Source organism: Amblyomma maculatum, chromosome 8, assembly GCF_055883805.1.
Source record: "Amblyomma maculatum isolate TAMU_Amacu chromosome 8, ASM5588380v1, whole genome shotgun sequence".
NCBI lineage: Eukaryota > Metazoa > Arthropoda > Arachnida > Ixodida > Ixodidae > Amblyomma > Amblyomma maculatum.
The window spans coordinates 100,276,922-100,302,207 of NC_139351.1; the positions used below are offsets into that span (position 1 = coordinate 100,276,922).

Sequence of the window (25,286 nt, forward strand, 5' to 3'; positions counted from 1 at the left end):
GAGCGCCCTAACCACTGCGCCACCTCGGCAGGGTTGAAGCTATAGTGTGAAACCATATATGGTAAACTGCTATGTGCAAAAGCCATGTCTTTACTTTCAAGCTGAACCTAAGCGTAGTCATGCAGATAGCTATCGCGTAACTCCAGGTTTAACCAGAATAAGCTAAACCACAGCTAATATATTTTTTTTTTCGCCCTTCGTGCGCACCTTCAGCGCGCCTTAAAGGAAAGAAAGGAATGAGAGTGGTCTCAGGGCTCCGGATTAACCTCAACCGCCGGGGGTTTCTTGCGTGGTCTGACTTCGCATCCACCGCTGCCCATGCATGGTTACAACACTATAGGGCGCTCGGGACCAAATCGAGGCCGCATGTCGAAAAAATTGCATGACTTTCGTGTTCTGTAGGACACCGTTAACCCTTTCTTCTTCCCTTATTTTACTAGCTCCCTCCTTCAATACATCCCTTGCAGGGCGGCTGAGCCGTACAGAGAGAGAGAGAGAGAGAGAGAGATGGGTTTTTCTTGTCTTTATAGGCAACTAAAGCGTAGCAGGGGGCGGCAGAAAGTTAGGTGGGCGGATGAGGTTAAGAAGTTCGCAGGGGTCAAGTGAATGCAGCTAGCGCAGAACCGGCTTAATTGGAGAAATATGGAAGAGGCCTTCGCCCTGCAGTGGGTATAGTCAGGCTGATGATGATGATGATGATGATGATGATGATTACCATCATTATACCTTTACTATGAACGTTAACATTGGCTGTTATTATTAGATACAGTAACATTCAGTGTGCATGTCCCTTGCAGGGCGGCTGAGCCGTACAGACAGTGAGAGATGGGCTTTTCTTGTCTTTATAGGCAACTATCATCATTACCTTTACTATGAACGTTAGCATTGGCTGTTATCATTAGATGCAGTAACATTCAGTGTGCATGTCCCTTGCAGGGCGGCTGAGCCGTACAGAGAGAGAGAGATGGGTTTTTCTTGTCTTTATAGGCAACTATCATCATTACCTTTACTATGAACGTTAACATTGGCTGTTATTATTAGATGCAGTAACATTCAGTGTGCATGTCCCTTGCAGGGCGGCTGAGCCGTACAAAGAGGGAGAGAGATGGGTTTTTCTTGTCTTTATAGGCAACTATCATCATTCCCTTTACTATGAACGTTAACATTGGTTGTTATTATTAGATGCAGTAAAATTCAGTGTGCATGTCCCTTGCAGGGCGGCTGAGCCGTACAGAGGGAGAGAGATGGGTTCTTTTTGTCTTTATAGGCAACTATTACCATCATTACCTTTACTACGTTAACATTGGTTGTTATTATTATATGCAGTAACATTCAGTGTGCATGTCCCTTTCAGGGTGGCTGAGCCGTACAAAGAGAGAGAGAGATGGGTTTTTCTTGTCTTTATAGGCAACTATCATCATTATACCTTTACTATGAACGTTAACATTGGCTGTTATTATTAGATGATTCAGTGTGCATGTCACATTGCATATCGTCTCGATCGAAGCGCAGCCATCTCGGGATTCGACTCAGGTGACGTGACCAGGGAGCCACCGCGGCGGGGGTCGGCCAGAGTGTCGTATGGGTGGTGCTCTGCCGACGAGCCCCGTCAGCGGAGGGTCAGTGTGTCGGCGTAGCTGCCGTTTTCGGGGTCGCCCGAGGTCGCCGTGCCAATGAGGCCGTTCGCCTCTTCTTCCGCCTCTCTTCCTCCGGAGAAGGAAGGAAGGTGCGACGACGTAACATTGCCAAGGTTGCCACGCTCCGATTTCACCCGAAACGCGCCTTTCTTTGTAGGGAGTACTCGTGTGACGTCACTATCCATTACGGAGAGGTAGACGCCCTGCGGTGCAGAAGGAATGGAGACGTTGTTCTCCTCTTTCTCCTCTTGGGGTAAACTGTGAGAATCCTCACATATGCTCTTCGCTGTTCATTTTTGCTGACTTGCCTAAAAGTAAACAATAAAAACATGCAGTAGGTCTTGGCTGCGCTGAAGCTTATCGATCCTATGTTTTGAGAATAGGAGGCGTAAAATTCTTTTGTTTTTATTTATCTCAGTGTTACAGCTCCGTCTTTCTGGTACGGCACTCGGAATATGTGTAAACCGTACAACCGTACGTGTTTCGAAGCATGGTGCAAACAATAAAAACATGCAGTAGGTCTTGGCTGCGCTGAAGCTTACCGATCCTATGTTTTGAGAATAGGAGGCGTAAAATTCTTTTGTTTTTATTTATCTCAGTGTTCCAGCTCCGTCTTTCTGGTACGGCACTCGGAATATGTGTAAACCGTACAACCGTACGTGTTTCGAAGCATGGTGCTCTGTTCTATCCGGCCATGCAAGCTAGTGCCTCTAGTCCAAAATAGACGCTACCTCTTGTACTACAAAATGGCGCCCACAGCTATATTTTCCCTAGGTAATGGAACGCGGTCTAAGTAGGTACCCCCCCTTCCCCATGTATTTATTTTTTAAAGGTAGTGCGCGGCGTTAGCGACGTGTCATGCTGGTGCGTTGATCCTCATCTCGTACACTGTAGAAGTCCTCTGACACTCCACCAAAGTGGCTTGAAATTAATTGTGGCCCTTGTTTTTTTTGTTTTTTTTTTTCATTTCGTGTGTTCTATCAATTCTTTTTTTTTTTTTTTTTTTTTTGTAACATACTTCGAAAACAGTGCTGCGCTGGTCGCTAGCTGTTACGCAGCGCTGACAGTACATGAGGTCTTCCCAAAACATATGGGCAACCCGGGTCAAAAGTTCGCTGAACATAATACTGACGAAGAACGAAACTTTAATAATTACATCGACTCTCTGTACCGTGTGGAGCAGGTATACAGTAGTTATTCCTTTTCTAAACCAGCAAAGTGGCTTCGAAATAATTGTGACTCGTGTTTTTTGTTTATTTGTTTGTTTTTTCAATAGCAAGCATTGCAAACACAGCATTGCTCTGTTACAAAGCACTGACAATGTACGAGGTCTTCCCGACATGTGCAACCTAGGTCAAAAGTCCGAGGAACGCAATATCAGCAAAAAAAAGAGTCAAGTACAAATTTATTGAAAAAAGGTGCACCCGAGAAACAAACCTTAATTAGATCGACGTCTCTGTGCTATGTTTTTAGGAAGGGAAAGGCGCAGTATCTGTCACACTTTCTGTGTGGACACCTCAACCGCGCCGTGAGGGAAGGAAGGAAGGTGGGAGTGAAAGTGGAAAGAGAGAAAGGAAAGCCGTAATGGAGGGCTATGGAGTAATTTCGACCACCTGGGAATCTAACGTGCGCTGACATCAGCCAGTACACGGACGCCACTTCGTTTCGCCTCCATCGAAACGCAGCCGCCGTGGTCGGTTTCGAACCCTGAAATAGAAATACATAAGGCTAATTCCGTGTGTACGTATTTCAGAGCGTACGATTTGATGCAATATTGTATTTTTCCTCGCATACAGCGCCTCCTCTCATTCCTTCATTCCGCCTCCTTCATTCCTCTGTATTTAATTCCATTAAAAAAAGTAGTATATATATATATAGGCTACTAAAAGACGCATCAAATGAGGACGATTGTCCTGGGCGTTCCACATTGACGAAAAAGGTTGACATGTGATTATTAGCGTGACTGCAGGACACATTACAGGCTCGGACGTGTAACTTCAGCCGCTTTTCAAAAGAACGAAGAAAACTGACGTCTCTGCATAGCCTAGCAATGGCGATTAAAGAGAAAACAGAATAGTCCATCGCTGACGGTGTTACCCCATAACGGGTCACCGCGTTCCGTCTCCCGCCTACTCATCGCGCGCTTGTAGTGTCGATAGCCATTTGTATGTTTCCGCGCGAAGAGATAAGGAAGTGCTGTAACGAGACCGCACGCTTATACGAGTCATTGCGGAACAGGTTGTGTTAGCTCGACACGGAACATCAGCGGTCTTCTTTCGACCGTTTCCCCAAGTGTCTTGCTTTGCGCATTTTCTTATTTTATCGCTGCGTCGTTTGATGCGTCCGTAGTCGCGAGACCCCGACTCTCCCATCAGCTCTCCTTGAAATGACCCCAGACGATCTATGTACAAAGTACCGCTTTTTCTTTTTTGCCCACGTCACAGCAGTAACGAAAGGCAGCGCGAAAGACCAAACGCGAGCGAAGAAAAAAAAATAAAATAAAAAAAAAAAACTGCAGTACGCGCCTCTGTCGTCGTTTTGTCTCTGCGTCGTGGAAGCAAACACACAGCGTTACTCTTGATCGATTTGTAACTGAATTAGGATGATTCATATAGGCGTTCGTTGCCGTCACCGGATTGATTTTCGCGTCCGAGCACCGGCCAGGTGCGTACGCGCAGCGAATGCGAGAGGGTGAAAAGACAACAGCGGCGACAGTAGCCCAACTGCCGTTGTCGGCGCGCCCCTCTCCCCGCTGCCGACCGTGTCGTCTGCTGCTGCAACGGGTCTCTGTTTCTTTCGACCGTTCCCAGGTGGCGGCGCCGCTCGGTCACGTGACCTGACACTCGTGAAGTGGCACCCGGCCTCGGAGTTCCACCGCTGACACTGTGGACTGTGCGTCGGCCATCCAGTGTCCCAAAATGTACCACCTGCTAAACGAAATTCGGGATTTTTACAACAAAACCTTGGAGAGCGGAGGTAAGCCCATTTCTGTGACCTTTCCCATTCATTCTCGCGCGTCGCCCAGGACGCTGCCCCGCGGCCGCCTAGGCCTAATGCCGGTTCTAGCCCTGCCTACGGAAACCAAAACATGAATTAAAGAAACAAAACCGAAAACGGCGGCTCGGTCGCCCCCGCCTCCACGCCCGCCGATCCTCGCGCTTATTCCAAGCGTGGAACGACGTCCTTGCTGGCGCTTTTAGAAGGCCCACGTCGGCTTCTCGAAGAAACTGCAGTCTCCGAGTTCGGTTTTGAGGTGCAAGGAAACGATGTTCTACCGCTGCTCCCGCGAGAACGCGGAGACAGCCACTCCCGCATCACGGGCTCATTCGCACACGCGCGGGCATCTGTGTTCGCGAAGAGCACTGCGCTAGAGAGGATTCGCGATGCCGAGAGCCTCATCAAGAAACGCAGTGCTCCGGAGATGCATGCGCGGCCGCGGTCACTGAAGGTTGCGCTCTGGGAAACGCCGCCCTCCTCTGCGGTAGCCCGTTCTTGCTCTGCGCGATTCATCCTGAGCGCATACTTCCAAGCTCCGTTTTTCGATGCTGATCGGTCGCGCATTTTGCAATGCTACTGGGAGTGTTCGAGCTGACGGTGGCCCGTTCGGTTCGGTGCACATCCAGGTTACGTAACGGGCGGGCGTCGCCAAAACCGAACCGTGCCGAGTAAACTCCCCTCGTCGCCGCTGCAGCCGTCATTGAGTGTTGTGCTATCTCAATCCGCGTTAAGTGGACGTATCCTCTTGCCCGCCTAACCCTAAGTCGTTCGGTCGATCTCTTACGAACGAGGGCGGATGGCTAGTTTGTCTTTCTCCCGCCGAGTTGAGAGAGGGCCCGAGGAATCCATGACCTCTTTTAGCACGCCCTCGAGTGCTGTCCGGATTCCTTATTCGTCCCCCCTCCCCTCCCCCTTGTTTTTCTTTATTCTTTACCTTTCTGCTCCTTTGTCGCGTTCCGCCTTTCCTTGTGCTGGATGTTCGCCGATCCCGAGCTGGCTGTTCACCCAGTACAGTATTGCGGCGGGAATATTTCGAGACACCTTGGGTCAGCTAAATGGTGATGGCGATTCTGACGGTCCTTCCTACCATTCACGGGTGCGTTTCAAGCCGCATTTGTGCACACCGTACAGCGCCATTCATTTTTCTTCCTTACCCTTCGCTTACCGAGCGCGCTGTATGTAGCCGCATGTTTGGCGCGGCGCGCCGCAGCTGTGCGCTTCCGATGCGTCCAAATGCGGCGGTGACTCGTGTCGAAAAGGCTCCGGCCGTTCCTGCCGCGCGCGCTGTTGCAGTTGCATGTCTGCAGCCCCGTGCGACACATAATTTACTAAAGAACAGGGGGAAAAAAAGATTGGGTTGCTTTTTAATGATCACGGCGAACATATTCACGCGCAACGGCACGTGGGCGTCTGGCGCTTCCTGCCTTGCCAGTCAAGGGCGACTTTGGCATTGACGGGCTGATAAAGACCTCTTTCTTCACGCCTCTCACGGTGTTTATTGTCGGTGGCATTATTTCTGGCTATTCTATTTGCCGAGCCACTCGGCTCATTGTTGTCCTAGTCGTTCAGGCTGGAGAGCGCGAACAGATTAAGCCGAGCGTGGCCACAGTTCGTTTGGCTTCTGCACAAGGTGCGTGAACTTCACAGCAACGTTCGATTATAGCTTTTGCTGCTGGAGTCTTCACGTCCCCCTGCATTTTATTTTAACACGTGAGAATTTGTACTTGTGCTCGGCTAAAAAGTCATCTGAATTCTGTCGTAACCAGTAAGTGCAAAAAAAAAAAAAAAAAGCCGTTAGGGTGCAAGCGTTTGGAATTGTGCCTGCTGGTAGACAGTCGTTCCACCGGCTGCAAGTGAAGGCTAACATTTGTTAGCCAGCCGTCTGTCTGCCAGGGTGTGACGCAAGGGACACACGTACGCGACGTCGACTGTGCCTGGAACCGGCGTTAGCGAGCTCGCGCAGGTGAACATCCGTTTTCGTCTGCTACGCTTTGCAGCTGTCCATTCTTTTGCAGTCTGCTGCAGAAACCTCGCGCGGCCTGTCACACGAAAGACGCGCTGAGCAGGTTTCAGCCGCCTTTGGTTTTTCAAATGTACCGCACATTTTTCTTTATTTGTGTCGTTAATTCAGTCGCTTGGTTCGTTCCCTTCAGCGTCGAATTTGAACGCTGCCTATTTCCGAGCCTTTTTAATTGCCCCTGGTTATATTTTAACCGCTTGGTCAGGCCTGTAACATGCGGGAACGTGGTACACTGTATTTGGACATCCATGGTTGTCGTGAAAACGTCTACTCTGAAATGACTGCTTCGCCGCCTGTTCTGTTTGCAAACTAAGGAGTGTTGTGCCAGCCGCTAGTCTCCGTGTCTTTTTTTTTTTTTTTTTGTCCCCGTAATCGTTTGTTCCCACATGTTCATCGTGTCAGGAATCCAGCCTTTTACCATTAGCACCCTGGCCTGTGAGACATTGTAATTTATCTTGGAGCACTGATTATATTGGACTTGTTTCTCGAAAGCTGTGCTTCAACTAGATATGGTGCTTTTCCGATTATTCCTGTTGAAGAGCCGCGCAGTGGCTAGCTGGCATTAGTTTAGTTTTAGTAGTGCAAATCACCGGGGTGCAAATGCACTTTCACGAGGTCTAACCGGGCCTTCAGGATGTGCATGACAGATGCTGCGCCTATTCTTTTTCTGTAAACCCTAATGAAAGAATTGGTAAGGTATGTAAAAATGATTGTGATGATGGTAATTAATAACAAATGCAAATAAAATAACCCATGGTAATTAGTTACTTCCTGATGAGAAATTGGAACGCAGCTCTTCAGCTGTTTCAGCTTTTCGATAGATTGAGGCAAAGATTTCAAGCCAGACGCAGTATATGTACAATTAGACTATTTTATTTTTCACACATATTCTTTCAAGAAACATTCCACTAACAGTTCTTGACTGTCATGAAGGAAGCTTTGTGGTCGGAGAAATGAAGAGAGCAATTAAGTTATCGGGAGGCAGCGTGTGGGCCCATAGGAACATTGCGCGGCGAAGAGACTAACGCCACAAGCTGCAGACAAGAAGAAAGAACCTCCGCAGATATCTTAACTTGACTTGAAAACGCTGTAGCTAAAGTTGTCAAGCGTCTCATTGAATTTCTAGTAGTATGTTTTAAAGGAAAATCAGGCCGGGCTAGATCTGGACGAAGGCTTCCTCGAAAGCCAAGGGACGATCGGCTAGAGATCCGGACTATCAAAGTAGCTGCATATCGCAAACATCAAAATATGATGCTTTTCTCTGTGAGTGAGCACCCACACCGAACTGCAGGGTAACATGTGCAGTAACCGAGAATTCACACACTCGCAGAGAAAAGCATCATATTGATGTATTTTGCATATATACAGCTAGTTTGATAGTCCGGATTTCTTATCTTTGCAGTGTATACCAAGTGTGGTCACATCTTCCACCTGAGCTCTGAAGCATGCCCAGAGGTGGAAGTGCTGCTCCATTCTGTTCCAAACTGGCTGAATTGATGTTCTGCCATCAAATTTAGCAGAGCATGGGAACAATGTCACAGCACCAGGGGAAAAGATAACTCTTCTTGCACGGGGCTTAATGCAAATAAAATTTTCGTGAAGGAGGGAAGCATGGAGTATTACAAATACTTGTTTGCAAGTAAATTTAGTATGTGCCACGGGCAGTTGAAGGGAATTAATTGCAAAAAAAAATGCATTGTGCATGGCTCATAGCAGCTCCTCTCAGCCTTTTAAATCGCCGGCAGAGAGAGAAGCAAGAGTTGCAAGCGAAGCAGATAGCACAAACTACTGTGAGCTGTTAGAAAGTTGTCCGACTGCAAAGACCGTCTTATTCTAATCTCTCTGCTGTGAAAACAAGCAGGCACCATCGAGCCTCTGTCACTGGCAAGCTTGTCAGGCCTACGGCAGACAAAATCATACTTAAAGCGTTATGGGTTGGCACGCCAAAGGTGTCCATCACTAGAAGCTTCTCAAGAGTGTTGGAAAGACATACAGGGCCTATCGCCAAGATGTTAAAAATGAGCCCCAGCATTGCTCAAGCAAAGAATGATAGAGCTACTATTGGCAGGAAGCAGTGAAGAGAAAATGTTGAAGGATGAAAGGCTACCTACCCTTGCCATCTATATTTCCTGAAGCACAACTGACCAGTGCTCGGGAATTTATCAGCACAGGCATAGGATCAAAAAGGATACGCTCAGGATAGAGAGGAGAAATGTCATGCCCATTAATCTGAGCTCCAATTAGCGGTACTGCTTGAGTGTATTGAGTGGTAGACTTGACATTTGAACCTATCAAGTAAAAGTAGGCAAATGCTTTAGGTCAGACTAGGTGTTCAGTTATGAAGTGCATCAGCAAGCTTTCCTTTTGCTACTAGTCTGTTCAAAGTTGTTGGCCGTTTGTCTTGTCAGAGATGAGTTCGAAGTTGGAAAGGCACAATGCAAAAAGAATCAGATTGGAGATTTTTTTATTTCAGAAAGAGAAAATTGCAGTTATCAGAAGTGTTTGACCTTAGAAACCTGCTCCGAAACATAATTCAAATGCTCCAAAATTCTCATTTCATTGCTCCAAAGCTGCTCCAAAATGGCTTTATTACTGCTCCCAAAACCGCTCAAAAATGCTCGAGCCTGCTTCCACCCCTGCCTTTCATAATTGGTTCACAGGAATGAAAAGGTGCAGTATCTGTTACACTTGTTTCTGTGGACACCTGAATCACGCCAGAAGGGAAGGAAGGAAGGCGCCAGTGAAAGGGGAGCTGGTTAGGAGGGACTACGGTCACAACGCAGAACCCAGAAACAGTCCCCAAGGAGCTGCTCTATAAAACAAATATCTTGACGCACGCCATGGTTACTACGCCAGGATGGCAAGTAAGCCAGGCCCTTCTAGTGACTCTAGGTCCTTCTACTGTCTTGGCCGAAGAAGCGCGCCGTGAACATGAACACGTTGCCTAATGTGTTTATATCCCAGAGCGTGACCAAATCGACACTTAGAGAAAACAAATACTGAACAGATAAACCGGATTAAGTCGTGCTATCTAACTTGGTTTAACTTTGGTTGAAACCCTGCTGCATTTTTTTTTTTCAAACACTGCGAGATTTGTTTGTTTCGGTTTTCAGCACCGAATCATGGCCCCCCGACCCCCCTTTCTTTTTCTCTCTGCACTTTGTTTTCACACTACAGTAGAAGGCCGGTAGTTTGGTAGCGCAACAGTGAATTCCAGTAGATGTTTTGTAGCCGCATAACGATAGCTCGGCCATTGCCATCTTCGTTTGCGGATGTGGTAGAGAAAAGGGAAGGGATAACAATAAACCAGTAGTGTGTCTAGGAAATTGGCCTTCATTAAACGGCCAGAGGCATTTCATTATTGCTGTCATTCACCGTAATCTTCCAGACTTTACTTAATATGCCTGGGGTGGATCATTTTTTGTTGTGTAGTTCTGGTGTCAGTGGCTACAGTGTGCAAGAACCGCTGTTTTGCCGCTTTAATGCGATCCGAACGAGCCGGAATGACTACGAGTTATTGCAGTTTTTGCATGAACTCGACCTTATTAAGGCGGAAACTGTTCTTGTTTCATGCTTCGCCTTCATGTTTTCATGCTCATGTGACGAGAAAACGCCCTTCGCACCTGTCATTCATCCAGAGATCGATAATAAAATCAATCACTGTTAGGTAATCATAATTATGATTTGATTAGTTATAGTTAGTCTTGGTTTGTATAACACCACTGCATGCCCATGCATGTCTGAACACGCCAGGCGTTGGCGGAACTCCATGTACTGCACAACACCGCATTACCAGCCTAGATACAGGCATACAGACTAGCAAGTGCTTTCATATCGTCATACGTAGTCAAATGCATGTTAAAGAACCCCAGGTGGTCGAAATTTCTGGAGCCCTGCATTACGGAGTCTCCATAGCCTTAGTGGCTTTGGGACGTTAAACCCCATAAACAAACCAAGCCACTCTGCAATTTTGTGATGTCATAACTATGCAGGTTTGGATTTTGACACTGAAACTGAATTTTGATAAAAAAATGTTATTTATGCGGAAAACACGCAGAGAAAATTTTGCTAGTCTCTGTTTCACTCATGTTAGCTCTATGCTTCAGGTGTTGTAAAGTCAAATGTCGGCTGACCTGCCGTTGTTAGAACACCCTTGTCGTACTCTTTGAAAATGAAAGGCGTAGTGGCTTTTTCCTTGTAGAGATGAACATTGAAATATGATGCTTGTGGCACGTGTCATGCCCGTCTCCAGCTTATTGCGTGCTACTGCAACTGAATTGACTTTTGGCAGCAATAGAAGGGCTTGCACCACTTAAAGTAAGTTTCACATGAGCAGATCACTGTGTTGCCTTAAGCGGCAAAGAAGAAAAATTGACGAAGGCTGGCCATCTTCAAGCAAAGCTTCAAATTTCTTGTGCTAGCCGTGCAGCTGGACCTCTTTTTTTTTTTTTTCCTCACGGCAGTTATCAACGCCTGCTTCCAGTAAAAATAGCTGGTTGGTGTCGAGGTGTCGCCCTTGCTTTCCAGTCAGTCTGACCCAGGAAAAACTTGGAATACCTGAAATCTCCCTTGGTGGCCTGGCCAGCCCGCCTGCTTTAAGCGCCGCCACCATAGCTTTACGTATATATGTTTCCTTGTTGCGTGAGAAAAGTGCCAGGTCCTTTGATCACTCGCCAGTTGGGTCTTGACCCGCGTCTTTTCTACCCTACTGAGGTCGGGAGTGTGCGGCGCTCCTTATCGGTAAACAGGATATCTCTGAGCGGCAGAAGTGCAGACAGTGCGATTGGGCCGACCATATCTTGATTCCTGACGCAAGGTCTGCAGAAATCAGACCGCCACACTATCAGCCACACGCTGTGGGTACCGTGGTCACGCTCGGGGTCCCTTTGTAGTGGCTGCGATCCCACCACATATTACTTCTGCATCTACGAGCTCACTTGCGATGTCTTCTCGACGGCACTTCTGCAAGAAAGATGCTGGCAGCACGAATGTGGGTCAGCACATTGAAGCAGATTTTAGCGCTTCGTCAGAAGACTACTGCTAAGGCAGTGCACATTAATTTGTGTGTTCGTGCCATAATATTGATCAGAGGATAATCCAGCAGGTGCAGTAATCTAAACTTCATGAGCGATGAAATAATGTGCCTGGCTTCCTGTGCAGCCACAAGATACGATGCAATGCAGTGGTATTGCTAACATCATATGCCCTCAACCCACCTTTACACAATAATGCATGCAGACGCATACAGAAGGAAAGGTTCTTCATGGTAGTATTTGGATTTTCTTGGCAGTTGGCATTGAACAACAGTTCACAACACACAAACTTATTATACTGTTGCTGGCACTTTCATGAAGAGGAAAAGTTTTTTAGTATGGACCAGTAACAACTATCGGCTCAATGGTATCATTTTGAACCACATCTTCGCATGGCATAGGGCAGGAATTCTGACAGCAGAAATAACTTGTGCAGTGTAGAAGTGAATAACAGCAGTGCCTGTCTTCGTCAGTGGTAATAATTTTGTCACTAAACTTTACTCTACCTTAGTGGACCAGTACACAGCATGGTGATGCATGCCGTCGGGCCATTTCGTGCTAGTAAAACGGACACTGGCACATGTGGACTCTGCAAACTTGGAAAGCAAATGAGGGCGTGGTACTCGCGCTCAGCTGAGGAAAATACCCGACTCTTCAAACATTTCCCCAGGATCGCGTCATGCCGTGTGCAAACACCACTTGGACCCTGTGGTATGCATGTACGCAAGAAAGGTACATGTTACAGCATTTCCTCAGGCTGCAGCTAAGATAAACAAGGAAGGAATCCTGAGCGTCATTGCAAATGAGAAGCCTTGTACACATTGTCATCGTTTGCTTTTGAATTTCTCATGCTGTCATAAGTTTGACGACAGTGCAGCAACCAGCCTTGCCTTTATTTGGTTAACCCCTCTAACGGACAATTTATTTGTCAGCTGAACAGAAATGTGAGCTGCTCTGAGCTCTACTCGTTGCCTCAAGAGATGCAAGGAGCTGGACAAGTCGGTCAGAAATGGGTGTGATGAGGCCTGCTTGTCAGTGGGAATATCCGTGCAGTTTGTTGGAGATGCACCGCTTTTCTAGGGGTTAGCTTTATGCTGCATGTTTTGTAACCACAGCACATTTAGTATGTAATGCTGTCCAGTAGGCCATGCTGTGTTCTTCAGTGTTTGGGAGTGCGATGCATTTACAGGTATCCTACGGTGTGGTATGCACAGAGCTCTAGTCGTCCTAAGCACTGCTGCGTTAGCCAACATAGTGTATGCTCTACAGCACACAGTTCTCTCCCTTGCAACCTCGCAGCAACAGCCTTGCAGTGCTGTTGACATGTTCGGGGTACCAGGAAGGGAGAAAGCCACTATGCAAATGCGATCCACCATATGTAGAGAGAATTTTTGCCATTTGCCTTAGTGTCCTTTCCTCTCCTCCCTGCAGACTCCCGGGTGCAGGAATGGCTGTTCATGCAGAGTCCCTGGCCGACATTGACGATCTGCCTGTCGTACGCCTACTTTGTCAAGGTGCTGGGCCCGTCCCTGATGAAGAACCGGGAACCCATGCAGCTGCGATGGGTCATGGTTGGCTACAACTTCTTCATGGTGGCCATCAGCCTGGTCATATTCCTCCTGGTAAGTGTGCATGCCTTCAATATGTAGCAGTGTAAAAGCTGGATATTACGCCTTGGAAGTTCATACTGCACATGCACGTGTGGCTGCCAGCATTTTAGTCTTCAAATATCATGCGCTAGGCTCCTCTGGTCTTAAAATTCTTGCAGTCTATTGCAAGGTGCCATAAGTATGCAGACAGTTTGTGGCGATCTCTGCTGAGTTTTCTAGAAAAGCTCTGCTCTGTTACCCGGTGTTGCGCTAGGCTCCTCTGGTCTTAAAATTCTTGCAGTCTATTGCAAGGTGCCATAAGTATGCAGACAGTTTGTGGCGATCTCTGCTGAGTTTTCTAGAAAAGCTCTGCTCTGTTACCCGGTGTTGTAGTTTTAGGGCCCTTAATGGCTCATGACTCACCAGTATGTCCATGCGTTTGAGAGATTCCTCGAGATACAGTGAGACTATGACGTCATCGCCTGGTGATGAGGTGATGGCGTCATGACCAGAACTGATATCATTGTCTTGTCTGTTCATGACGTCACCAGGCGATTCACACATATACGAACTTGACCCCCCGGGCGTCCGATCCAGGAATCTGTGCAGTGCCTTTCATTTGCCTCTTCCTCGAACACCGCACCACACAAATACAGATTTCATAGGATACCACGGTATTCCACATGTCAATTATCCTGATGACGTCAGAAAAAAGAAATGCTGTCTCCATCGGGAATCTAACCTCCATCCCTTGGATCCCCAGCCGAGTGCTTTAGCAAACTGTACCATGCTTGGCATCCTGAAACGCGTATCATAATTCTTGTCTGCAGAGAGGATGACAGTAGCGGAGGGTGTGACAGCAGTTTACTTTGCAACTTAGGTGCTGCATCAAAAAATGTTTACCTCCAACCTTGGAGGATCACAAGCAAACAGTTTCACTTCCATATAGCCACTGGTTTATTGCGGAGCACAAGTTTGCCCATTGATTTGATCCAATTAGTTCTCTTCTTGGGGTGACTTCAGTGGGTGTGTAGGCATTTGATTCTAGCAAGACTGGTTTTTAGGTGTTCTCTGCAGCATCTTGTAACATGCCTTTTGGACATTTGTTTTCAGCTGGGCATCTATGGCTGGTTTGGCCACTACAACTGGAAGTGCCAGCCTGTGGATTACACAGATAGTAGGGAAGCAATACTGGTGAGTTGACTTTTGTTTAGTTGCAGAGTGCACCCTAACAGGTGGGTTGTGTTTCTGGCGTAAAGTGAGCTCATTGTGGCACCTGGAAATTAGTCTAGCGTTGCTAGGCATCCTTGGACCACTGCTTTCCAGTCTGCCGCCCAGCAGGTTAAAAGTGGTTGCTGGACCATTATTGTGCCCTTAATCCTCATCCTGCAGGTGCGCAAATCTAGTCTGTGTTACGATCGAGTACAAAACAGATCAGTATTCAGCAGTTTCTGGGCGGTTTTCATGCAAGGTTAATCATCTCTTTAACCTTACCTAAGCTACTGCTGTAAACATCATACCAGTCAGCCACTTGTCTGCCAGTAGTCAAGGGGCCTAAGAGAACTACTATATGTACCGCCTTAGCTGTAAGAGTATTTTTGGTAGCTGTACATTTGCTGCCTAGCTTTCTACAGTAGGCTGTGATTGCGCAACATTCTGAGCTTAATGCATGAATTCATTCCAAAGAACGTCTGCAGGTCGGGTGCTGCTGTCGAATAGCATATGCCTTTCTTCTTCCCCATTTTTTTATGGGGGCTGTACAAACTGACTCTTATTCGTTACTTCAGGGGTTCGGATAATTCGAACTATGAGCATAGTCCCAGTAGGCACCCATATAAGTCTATGATAAATCAACGGTGCCAGACATTGGTTAATTCGCACATGAGTGGGTCTCACTCCAGTTAATTCGGACGGGCGATTACTGAACTAGGCTTCCCAGATTATCGGACACATGAACAATGATGTCCGCACATTTTGTGCATGTATGGTAGGCATGACAATTTGAAGTTCCTAATTTCTGAAATATAGCGTAGTCGCATAGCTTCAGTTTCATTTTCCTGAATTTTACACCATCTCATGGCTGTGGTTGGGCATGCGCATCAGCCAGTCGCGCAGTTTCAAATGCTGCTTGGCACGTTATTGTTCTTCTGTTTTTATTTTGGGCTGTTCTGATGCCTTGCATACATGCTTCATATGCATCCACATACTACTTCTGATATGCTGAATCTGCGCACTAGACACGCAGCGTTTCATTGCGCTGTGTTTTACCGCAATGCTTCAACACATTGGCTGTGTGGTAAAGCATCCTCAATGTATGACAAGAGGCATACCGCTGCTACTGCACCGCATCATGAAAAGGTGGCTGTGGCCTTTACAATTATTTAGCAATTTTTTTTCAACGTTTCACAACAGTGTGCTTAAAGCAAAATATTTTACTGAACTGAAAAAAAAAAAAAAAGAAAATTATTTCTTGGGTTTCATCTCAAACTCAAACGACAACCATTTCAGGCTCATTAGACAAATCGAACACCTTTCGTGCCCCGTTGAAGGTCGAATTAACGGGAGTTTGCTGTATTTGCTTTTTAATAACTGTGCACGGTGCTTGAACTTAATGCTGTTAGTGTGAATGTAACTAAAGTAAATTGTATCTCCCCACTTCTGCCCCCCTCCCCCCCTTTTTTTTTTTTTTTCACATTTCAGATGACCCATCTCTCCTGGTGGTACTACATCTCAAAATTTGTTGAATTTATTGACACGGTAAGTACATGTGTGCTGTACTTGAGAAGAGGCATTCTGTTCACTCATTCACTGCACCCTGCTTTGTACAGCCTTGATACTAAAATACACAACCCTTAAATGTAACTCTTGTGTAGCTGTGTGGTGGGGGGCCCAGAGTAATTAGGTCATTACATATTCTGCCACCATTTGCTACCTTTAGGCTGTCTGTATACTACTAGTGTATCAGAAGACAAACAAAAAAAAAACATTTGGAGAACGGCGAGACCTCTACAAGGATGGAAGGAAGATACACACGGAGAGCGCTTGCACTGACAGCGCTTGTCAGTGTGTGTGTTCCTTCCATCCTTTTCTAAGTTGCGCTGTTCATCTCCAAATGGCGTACCAACTCGCCCAAGCATCAGTTCTACCGAAAAAGGTCAGGTTACCTTAGTGTGCATTGATTTTTACTGCCGAATGTTATGCGGTCTATTTAGCTGTGGAAAAATTAGTAAGAAGTAAATTTGAAAAGAACATAATCTACACTAACTCACTGAGCGTAATCACAGCACTACACTCCAGAAATTCAACACAACCCTTAGTTGGAAAAAGATCGTGTTTACTCGAATGGAACACAACCGCAAATGTAACGCGAGGGGCGGCTTTTTCATATTGCCCAATGGAAAGAAAAAAACCAAGAATGTAACGAGAGATAAGCGCTTAAAATAGACATTATGGCCATTGCAGTCTAATAAACGCTCATTCGTCATCGCAAGCCGAGCTCTCGGAAACCGAATCTTCCTTTTCACTCTTGTCCTCCCAGATAATTCAGAAGCCTTTGCGGTCGGGCTCACATTTAAAAATCTCCTCCCGCTGCGTCCGCCACCCACATAAGGTAGATTAGTAATGTCTAGCTGTCAATCTGCCGCAGAATTTCAGATTTCTTCTGCTCTCAGAATACCTTTTTTGAGGTGAGTGTCGAACCGTGTGCGGCGCGGCGCTATTGTGCGAAATGCGATAACAGAAGTAACTGCGCTACTCCACTGCGAAAGATGCGACAAGCGCGTGATCAAGGGGATGTGATTCTCAGCCCACGAGCAAAAAGCTCTACATTTTAACTTGGATGGATTGGGATTTGGCTGATTTGGCTTCCCTAGTACCTATGTTGCCAACATAACATTGTAAAACCGCGGAAACCGAAACTTGAGTGGTGGCGGATTGAATATGGCTGCACCCCGGCTCTGCTTTAGGCCTACCAAATCACAGTATTCAACTGTAACGTGAGATTAGACTTTGAGAGCAAAAAGTCATGAAAAAACTCGTTACATTCAAGTAATTATCTTAATACCATTGCATACACAAGGACGTGAAGTGAAGATCTGCTAGGTACCAAGTCATGTAGGGATCAATGGTAATGAACGAGCTGATGCATGTGCTACAGCCGCTCAGAACAGTAACGCAGAAAAAGTAAGCATACTGCATAACGATCTCACAATTTCTACGAAGAAAACTGAAAGAAATGCCAGGATTCATGGGACAACGAGGCAAGCAACAAATTACACTTAGTGAAACCAGTGATAGAAAGGAAATAATGTACTGATCAAGATCGTTTCATCAAAGTCGTTCTCTGTCGCCTTCGAATCGGTCACGCTCATTTTTACACACAACTTCATACTTACAAAATGAGAAGTACCTACATGCAAACTTTGCTGAGAAGTTATCACCATTAAGCACATTTTAATTACATGTACAAAACTTGAACAACTAAGACACAAACACACAAACACTTCCCACAAATTTATAAGGAACACACCTCACTGCTCCCAAGCTTACTTGCAGGAGGAAAGTCACTCATTGATATTCCCCATGCTTTTTCATTCCTTAAAGAAGCAAAGCTTTTAAGCCAGCTGTTTAATTGCAAACCTTGCTCTTGGTGCATGATGGTCTGAGCTGCCTATGTGCCATAAAACACAACACGCACACTACTGGTAAACTACAGATTAGCAATCAGGGTCACTAAGATTGGCAGCTTGGTGGCAAGTTCTGAGCACAGCTGTCAACAATGTGTGTGCGTGTGTACAGGTGAGAATTCTGGTGACGTGTGTGGGTGTTATTCACTGGCCAATGTGATGCAGCGTTGCATTTTCTTTGTTCCATGCGCAGATATTCTTCGTGCTACGAAAGAAATTCACGCACATCTCAACACTTCACGTCATCCACCATGGGATGATGCCTATGAGTGTATGGTGGGGTGTCAAATTCACACCTGGTGAGCTTCTCATTTTGGGTTTTCTTTCAAGCATGCACCCAAGGGTGGCTGCGGTTGGGAAGTGCTGCATTAGGCGAAAATAACCTGCATACCATAATGAAGCGACATCCATTTCCAACCACCCAGTACTCGAACTCTCGACACAGCAATAGATGCTGTTATTTGTGCTCTTTAGCACAAATTATTTTTATCCTAAGTAGGAAAAGTGTTCGAATTTTCAGTTAGAGGAACACAACGAGATTGCACAGAAAAAGTTCCCATCCTCAGCGGTGCTTAATTATGCGGTTTATTGACAAGACGTCATACCTACATGACTGGATCCAGGGTCGCCCTCCCCAGTGTTTATCCTCTTCAGGCTGTGTCCACACATGTGGCCTTGGCCTACACACTGTTAAATCGCACACATGAGGACTCTAGTGAAAATCAGTTTTAATGTTCTGCCTTTAAAGTTTCCAGAATGTGCAGAGTTGTTTAATTTTACATAACGTATCTTCAAGGTCTCTATTATATTGCCTTCAAATCATTCTTGTCATAAGTGTTAGAAGGCAATGTGGAAATATGAAGACGTGATAGAAATGATACAATTATTAATCGGGGAATGTTGGAATTTTGTGTTGTCCTGGCAAATTTGTTTACCATAATTCAGGTTGCACTGCCCTTGACTCGACTTGTAAAAAAGAGCTCGTTGTGTACAGAAAGCAGGAAGCATGAGTCTTGTTTTATGGCGTTCATTTTGCATGCCTTGCTTCAGTAGTTTTAATGCTCACATTTGAAAGGTCTAATTCATGATTCCCCCAACAGGTGGCCACAGCACATTCTTTGCCTTTGTGAACAGCTTTGTGCACATCCTGATGTACTTCTACTATGGACTGGCAGCAGTGGGCCCCCACATGTCCAAGTACCTCTGGTGGAAGCAGCACATGACAACAATTCAGATGGTATGCCCTGCAGTGCAGCAGGAAACTAATAATAAACTGGCTTGTGGTAGAAGTGCCCAGCATTTTATGGGTCACTTGAAAGGAATACGTGAGCACATATGAGGGCGTGTATTTTGCTTTGGTGCTGTCATCTTTTGTCTTTATTGTTAATTTAGAGCACTAAGTGATTGTCCTACCCGGTCCTCACTCCACATTTCATACTCTCCGTCCTAAGCAATAGGTCTCCTCCTTGGCGGCATGGTTTCAGCAGTTCATAGGCACTTGTCGTTTCTCACTTGTAATATTGCTATGGGGTACATCACATGTGGAGAGTTAAAATTTTCACCCAGGTTTTCTTTTCAGCAGCATTAGGCTGGACATCAAAGCACCAAGGATTGGCCCTGTAAGTGCTTTGTATTGAAAACAATCCTAAGGGTTTGGAAAGCACTAGCTTGATGCAAGGAATGGACCCACACATGACTAAGTGCTACTAACTCTATTTCTCAAAAGAAATATACATGTGATACATGCCATGACGTCATAACATGCACTAGCGGTGCAGCAGCACTGGATCTGAGCCTGCATAATGCGATGAAATGAAGTGAAAAAGTGAACAACCAATTTCTCCACCACATGTGCATTACGATAGCTCAAGATTATGGTTCTTCAAATGCAGCAAAGCCTCAATAACTTTTTTTGAGAATATGCAGAAAAAATATAAAATGAATGATCTGAACTGTCCGATTTTTAAAAATTTGCTAAATGAGGCACAAAGGCATTTAGAATTGAGACTAACTGCATAAAAATGCAGATTAGCATTTATAGACATCCGAATGCACAGCTCCTCTTTTAGCCCTCACTGAATTCAATCCATATTTGCATTGTCATAAGCGAGGAAGGGATTCAGTAACAAATCCGGTTCGTAGAAGCAATCGCGAGCCAAGATCTCTTCCTTGGTTGTTTCCGGATGCCTCACCCCCTTATGCCATGTGGAGAAGCCACTGCTATCTATGGCCTAGTCAGCGTGTATTTGCTCATGCTGTGTCACCCAAACCAGGCCTGCTTGCATGAAAGCGAATTGTTGGTAGTTATCAAATGGTTCACCCCTATGCCTTCAAGGCATTGCAAAGAAGCCACATTTCTCGCCATGAAGTCATGTTTAATCGGGCACCTGGTATGTTGGCTCGTCAGCTTTCTTTGATGCTTCTCCCTTTTGAGCTTAGGTACTGCAGGAAAGCAAATGTGGTGGGTGAGCACCGCTGATAGTTTTTAATGTTGCGAGCGTTCATTAGCACATGTCTAGTTGATCGAAAAACGTGTTATACGACCACAGTTTGTCGAATCTTGAAAGTAGTAACTGGGAAATAGCGTTTTCCAGGAATGTATTAACTCGAAAAAAAATACGGAAGATATTGTACTGTCTTTTTTAGCGTATGAAACAGGAAATTGAGTGAACCGGGAACGTATCAACGAGGTTCTGCTGTAAAATTTTGTTCTTCCTAGGAAGACTAAAGGTGCACCAATTCTCGGGCACAATCTTCATAGCAAATGTTTCATTTATTTTTTAGCTCTCTTATCAGCTTCATTTTTTTTAGTGAAGGAATGCTTTTTTGTTGTGCATGGTGGGATGCCAGGTTTCTGAAATTTGCGACCTGTTTGGTCAGTCAAGCTCGCATTTATTAAAGCACATCTTCCCCTCTAATGCCCTTTTACAGCTAAGCGGTGCACACACTGCGTCTAATGCTGCACTCGAGTTTTTCTTTCTCTTGTTCATATACTTTTGCTAATCTCAGTTGGCCTAAATGGAACTGAAGAAACCACGTTTATGCTGTACTTTCTTGTTCTTCATAGCTCGCTTTCTTTGCTTGTCTGAAACCTCAGAAATTACTAAGCAAAGTTGCCACAATGCTGCTAGGAAACAAACTTGAATACTCGCTAGCTTTCAATCTTCCAACCCCTTAAGATGAAATTCAAAATGGCATTCTTCCGGGCTAGTAACTATGATGTGGATGCCAGCATGAACTTTGAGACAAGGGCGGCACAGATTGGTGATGTGTTCTGTCCCAAAGTTAGCGCTGGCATCCACACATTAATATAGCCTTGGTAGTTGCTCTTCTAATTAAAAGCATCTTCTGGCATTCGGGCTTTGTGCAGTATGGCAACAGTTTAGGAGAGACAGGGGTACTAAGTTCTGCAGGGATGGCAGTATGCACACCACTTACCCGAATCATGGTCTCACTTTGGTGCTTTGCAAAATGCAGGTGCAGTTCATCGCCATCTTTGTGCATTCATTCCAACTGCTGTTCCGGCCAGACTGCAACTACCCGCGTGGCTTCATGTGGTGGATTGGCTTCCATGCCATCATGTTCTGGTTCCTCTTCTGGGACTTCTACAAGAACACCTACTTCGCCAAGAGGCTCAAGGGTGCCACCAGGAGTCTCACTTCCAACGGCACGTCATTCACCAAGGCCGCCAATGGCAAGCTCAACGGGGAGAAGAACGGAACCAATGGCTTCGTCAAGCACACTGCCAACGGCCGGCAAAAGAATGGTGGGTTTCTGGACGGCTACTGCCACCTCAATGGTCTCCACGACTGGGAGAGCAAGGACAAGAAGCACGAGTGATGCACCCCGCAGATTTTGTCCTCCATTGGCTGCATTCCCCACCTCCCGATGACTTCACCCTTGCACACACATCCTGCTGCAGCCCAGAAATCAAAAGAGGGAGGAGGTGGAGGCAGAGCTGTGGTGCCTCTCTGCGAGAGACATTGGCTGCTGCTACGGGATGATGACAGGCCCTGTGGTGATGTTGTGTACACAACAATGTGGTTGGCTGTCGCACGTGCTCTGCTGCTGTTTTCTTTATCTCATTGTTGTTTCTTTGCAAAAAGAAAATGCCAGGCATATTGCACTAGGCTAGCCTTTCTCTCATCCCTTTCCTCACCTTGTCAGAACATCCTTAGGGCCCTGTCGTCCTTCACCCACATCCAGAGCCGTGCGACGGGTACTTTTTCCGCAGAGTCTCCTGCGTTTGGCTGGGGTTGCTAGCAGGCCAGAGGACTAGTGAATTGTGCTAGGGAAAGAGAAATGCTAGCAGCAGTTGTATCTTATCTGCAGAAAGGCTCGTGTTGGAAATCTAGGGCCATCGTTTGAAGTAGGCCTGGCATGTAGCTTGTAGCTTCACTTAACCATGGTGGCATTCCTAGAGCCGGTCTAGCCTTAGCTGTCCTGTCCTCCTCCCCACTTGTTTTCGGGAATATTTCGCGAGGCTTATCCCCTGTGTACAACTCCGTGGCAGTCCCCAGCACTCAGGAAAGCAAATCAGAGCAAGCCAGCCTCCCAACCCCCTTCCGTCCCCAAGCCCGCCGAGATGCACCTTCGCAGGAGCGAGGGAGTCAGGTTTTGGCTCTACGCAAGCAAATGAAACAAAAAAGCAAGCAAGCAAAAATGCCTTCGAGAACAAGATCATTGTGTCATCTCTGCAGCGGGACCCATGCAAGGGTCCTCGTTTTGTCGTCCAGTCACCTCGTGCGTTTTTTTTTTTTTTCATTATTGTAAAAAGTGGGTGATACAGTGTGTGCATTTTCCCCCTCCTGTCGCGTGCAACTCCTGCCCATGCATATACTTGCACGAAGGCAGCGAGAAACCAGTGTCCTTCCTTTAGTTGCTTTTTCTGTTGTCATTGTTTGTGCAGAGGGCAGGAAAAACTATTTTGTGCTGTGCACAGACTCTGCCCACGTTTCGCTCATGCTCTTGACTGGAAGCGGGACTGATGTGTGCAAGCCCGAGAGACTCAAAATGGGAGTTGGGGATGTGGGGCAAGTGAAAAGCGGCTAGGACCTGCAAAAATGGAGGATCCTGCCTTTTCTTCTGTGCTGTGCTGGAAGTGCGGTGTGTGTGCGTGTGATGCGTGTGTGCACAATCTGTGTCATTTCCTGCATCTGTTGTTTCGCAACGTTTTTGTTTTTCTTTTCAATCGCCAAATAGTTTCGTTGTCACACGCACTGCTGCGAAGCCGTTTCGTCCTCGACTCGCCGGGACCAAAGGCGTGACGCTGCTTCAGTATCAGGTGTCATCAAGAGACCTCTCACGTGGTGGACTCTCCAACACCTCTCTGCCAAGAACAACTGATGGGTGTGGTCGTGTGTCTGTGTACTTAAAAAGAAGTGGGAAGGGACACTAGGATGACTAGAGATGCCGCGTTGTTTGTGGCGCCCGCATCCTCTAGCTCGTGCCCATTACACTACCTTTTTTTTTTTTTTTTTTTCTCTGTGCGTGACCTGCTCTATCACTGCTTTCAGTGGGTAACTTTTCTGCTCCTCCCCCATTTCTTTGTTCATTCTACCATTTTGATTCTACGTAGTTTATAGCACTAATTTTATACGTGCGTAACTGTCACGTCTGACACAATGGCTGGCACGCTGTGGCTGCTGGCACTAACATTGGATTAAGGGTTTGTGCTGCGATTGCATGGTGTGGAAGATGCAAATGGAAAACACAGAAGAAAAAAAAAACTTGCCTGTTATGCACTTGCAAATGGAACGGGGGAGTGAGGATTGCAGTCTTGTCTAGATTCTTTTTTCAACTTCAGCGAATAAATAGTTTTGTACACAGTGTATAAACAAAATGGCATAAGCCAAGGGCCTGAAAGAGTGACTATGCATCAAGGTGCATTCCTGTATGCATTTGAGTGTGTAAACTAGCTAAATTTGCTGCTATCGAAACCTGGCTGTGCCTCTTTAGTTTTCACCATTTTGAAATGGCATGTGTGAGAGTTTATCAAAATATTTTAAAATGCCCTTGCTAAATTGTTTTTCAGCCACGGTCTGTGAAGTATCTTGGCTGCATTTTTTCTGGTTGTAGACTGTTCACATTCAGCATGCTAAGGAACTGAGGGTCGCTTTGTTTTTGTAATAAAATGTGATTGTTTGTGGCTCTTAGAATGGTCTAGGGAGGCACTACTTTTAGCATTGTGCATTAAGGTTTGCGCTGCTTGCCTATTTAGACAACTGTTTAGGTGATGCAGTAGTAAGAGGGAGGGAAGAAAAAAACCTGAGGCCCCTGCTTCGGTATGCCTCAAGTATGCAAGGCCGTTAACAAAAAGCAAGTGTTGCAATAGCAAAGCAGGGAATGGAGGGGAGAGATTGGGCTGACTTTAGCCGCTGTTGCTGAAAGCCTGCCCCCCTTCATCCCTTTTTTCTTGAGGGAGATTAAACTGTTTTTGATAACAGCTGTGTCTGGAGTCCTTTCAATGGAGATAGACAGCATTTACAGCCTGGAACTCTAGAACAAGGCTGCAAATGCCCTGAAAGGAGGTCTTTCAGCCAATGAGATAGTTTGCCAGGACATTTCAATTAGTCCCTTAGCATCATTGAAATTTGATGCCACTGGGTTCTTTTGTGTTGCCCACTCTTTTATCTGACTACAAACTCTTGCCAAATGACAGTAGGAAAGTGCCGAATTTCCAATTACTGCAAAGACTACGAAGAAGTTCCGAGAATGAAGGCTGGCATATTACATTAATGGGGCAGGGCAAGTAGTGTGAAGGTGGGATAACCAATGGTTGCTCGGAATAAAAACTGGATTCAAAGGGAAGGAGAGCCTAGCAGGGGGCAGCGGAAAGTTAGGTGGGTGAATGAGGTTCGCAGAGGTGTAGTGGATGCAGCTAGCATAGGATTGGGTTATTTGGAGGAATATGAGAGTCCTTCAGTGGGTATTATCCAGCTAATGATGACACTGCATTTCTTTGCAGCATGCAACCACAAATAGGTATGCTTCAGCCCCTGAGGGCCAGCACAAGTTGTTCCAAGGCTTTTTTCTCATTGCTATCTCTTTGCTGCTACGTGCCAGCTTCAGTCGTATGACAAGGTTTGAATTCTTACCAGCACTACAACAAATGGCAAGGAAATCGTGACCGGCAGTTGTATACCAAAATTTGCCCTTCATCAGGCAGACCTCCACATTTAAACTGTTTGCTGCAGGCTAGATATGTACAAAATTGCTTAAGTGTATTGCATGCATTAAAATACAACAAATATGACTGCTCTGCGCCTAAAATGGTAACCTGTACATCAATAACGGCCATGGTCCCCTGAAAACAAATTACCTGT

General features: G+C 46.0%; 1 protein-coding gene across 1 annotated transcript; it reads left to right on the forward strand.

The window, feature by feature from the left end:
- Positions 1-4,422: 4,422 nt before the first annotated feature.
- Positions 4,423-24,406, forward strand: LOC146181975 (very long chain fatty acid elongase AAEL008004-like). Its single transcript, XM_084576968.1, has 7 exons — positions 4,423-4,613; positions 13,119-13,309; positions 14,390-14,470; positions 15,977-16,033; positions 18,155-18,260; positions 19,062-19,198; positions 21,439-24,406. Exons 1-7 carry the CDS (start codon positions 4,556-4,558, stop codon positions 21,799-21,801), a joined length of 993 nt encoding a protein of 330 aa, XP_084433094.1. The 5' UTR covers positions 4,423-4,555; the 3' UTR covers positions 21,802-24,406.
- Positions 24,407-25,286: the final 880 nt, after the last annotated feature.

Coding starts and splice junctions, on each gene's coding strand:
- LOC146181975 (XM_084576968.1), top strand. CDS start 4,556: ATGTACCACCTGCTAAACGAAATTCGGGATTTTTACAACAAAACCTTG. Junction 14,471..15,976: donor ATAGTAGGGAAGCAATACTG/GTGAGTTGACTT, acceptor TTCACATTTCAG/ATGACCCATCTCTCCTGGTG. Junction 19,199..21,438: donor ACATGACAACAATTCAGATG/GTATGCCCTGCA, acceptor TGCAAAATGCAG/GTGCAGTTCATCGCCATCTT.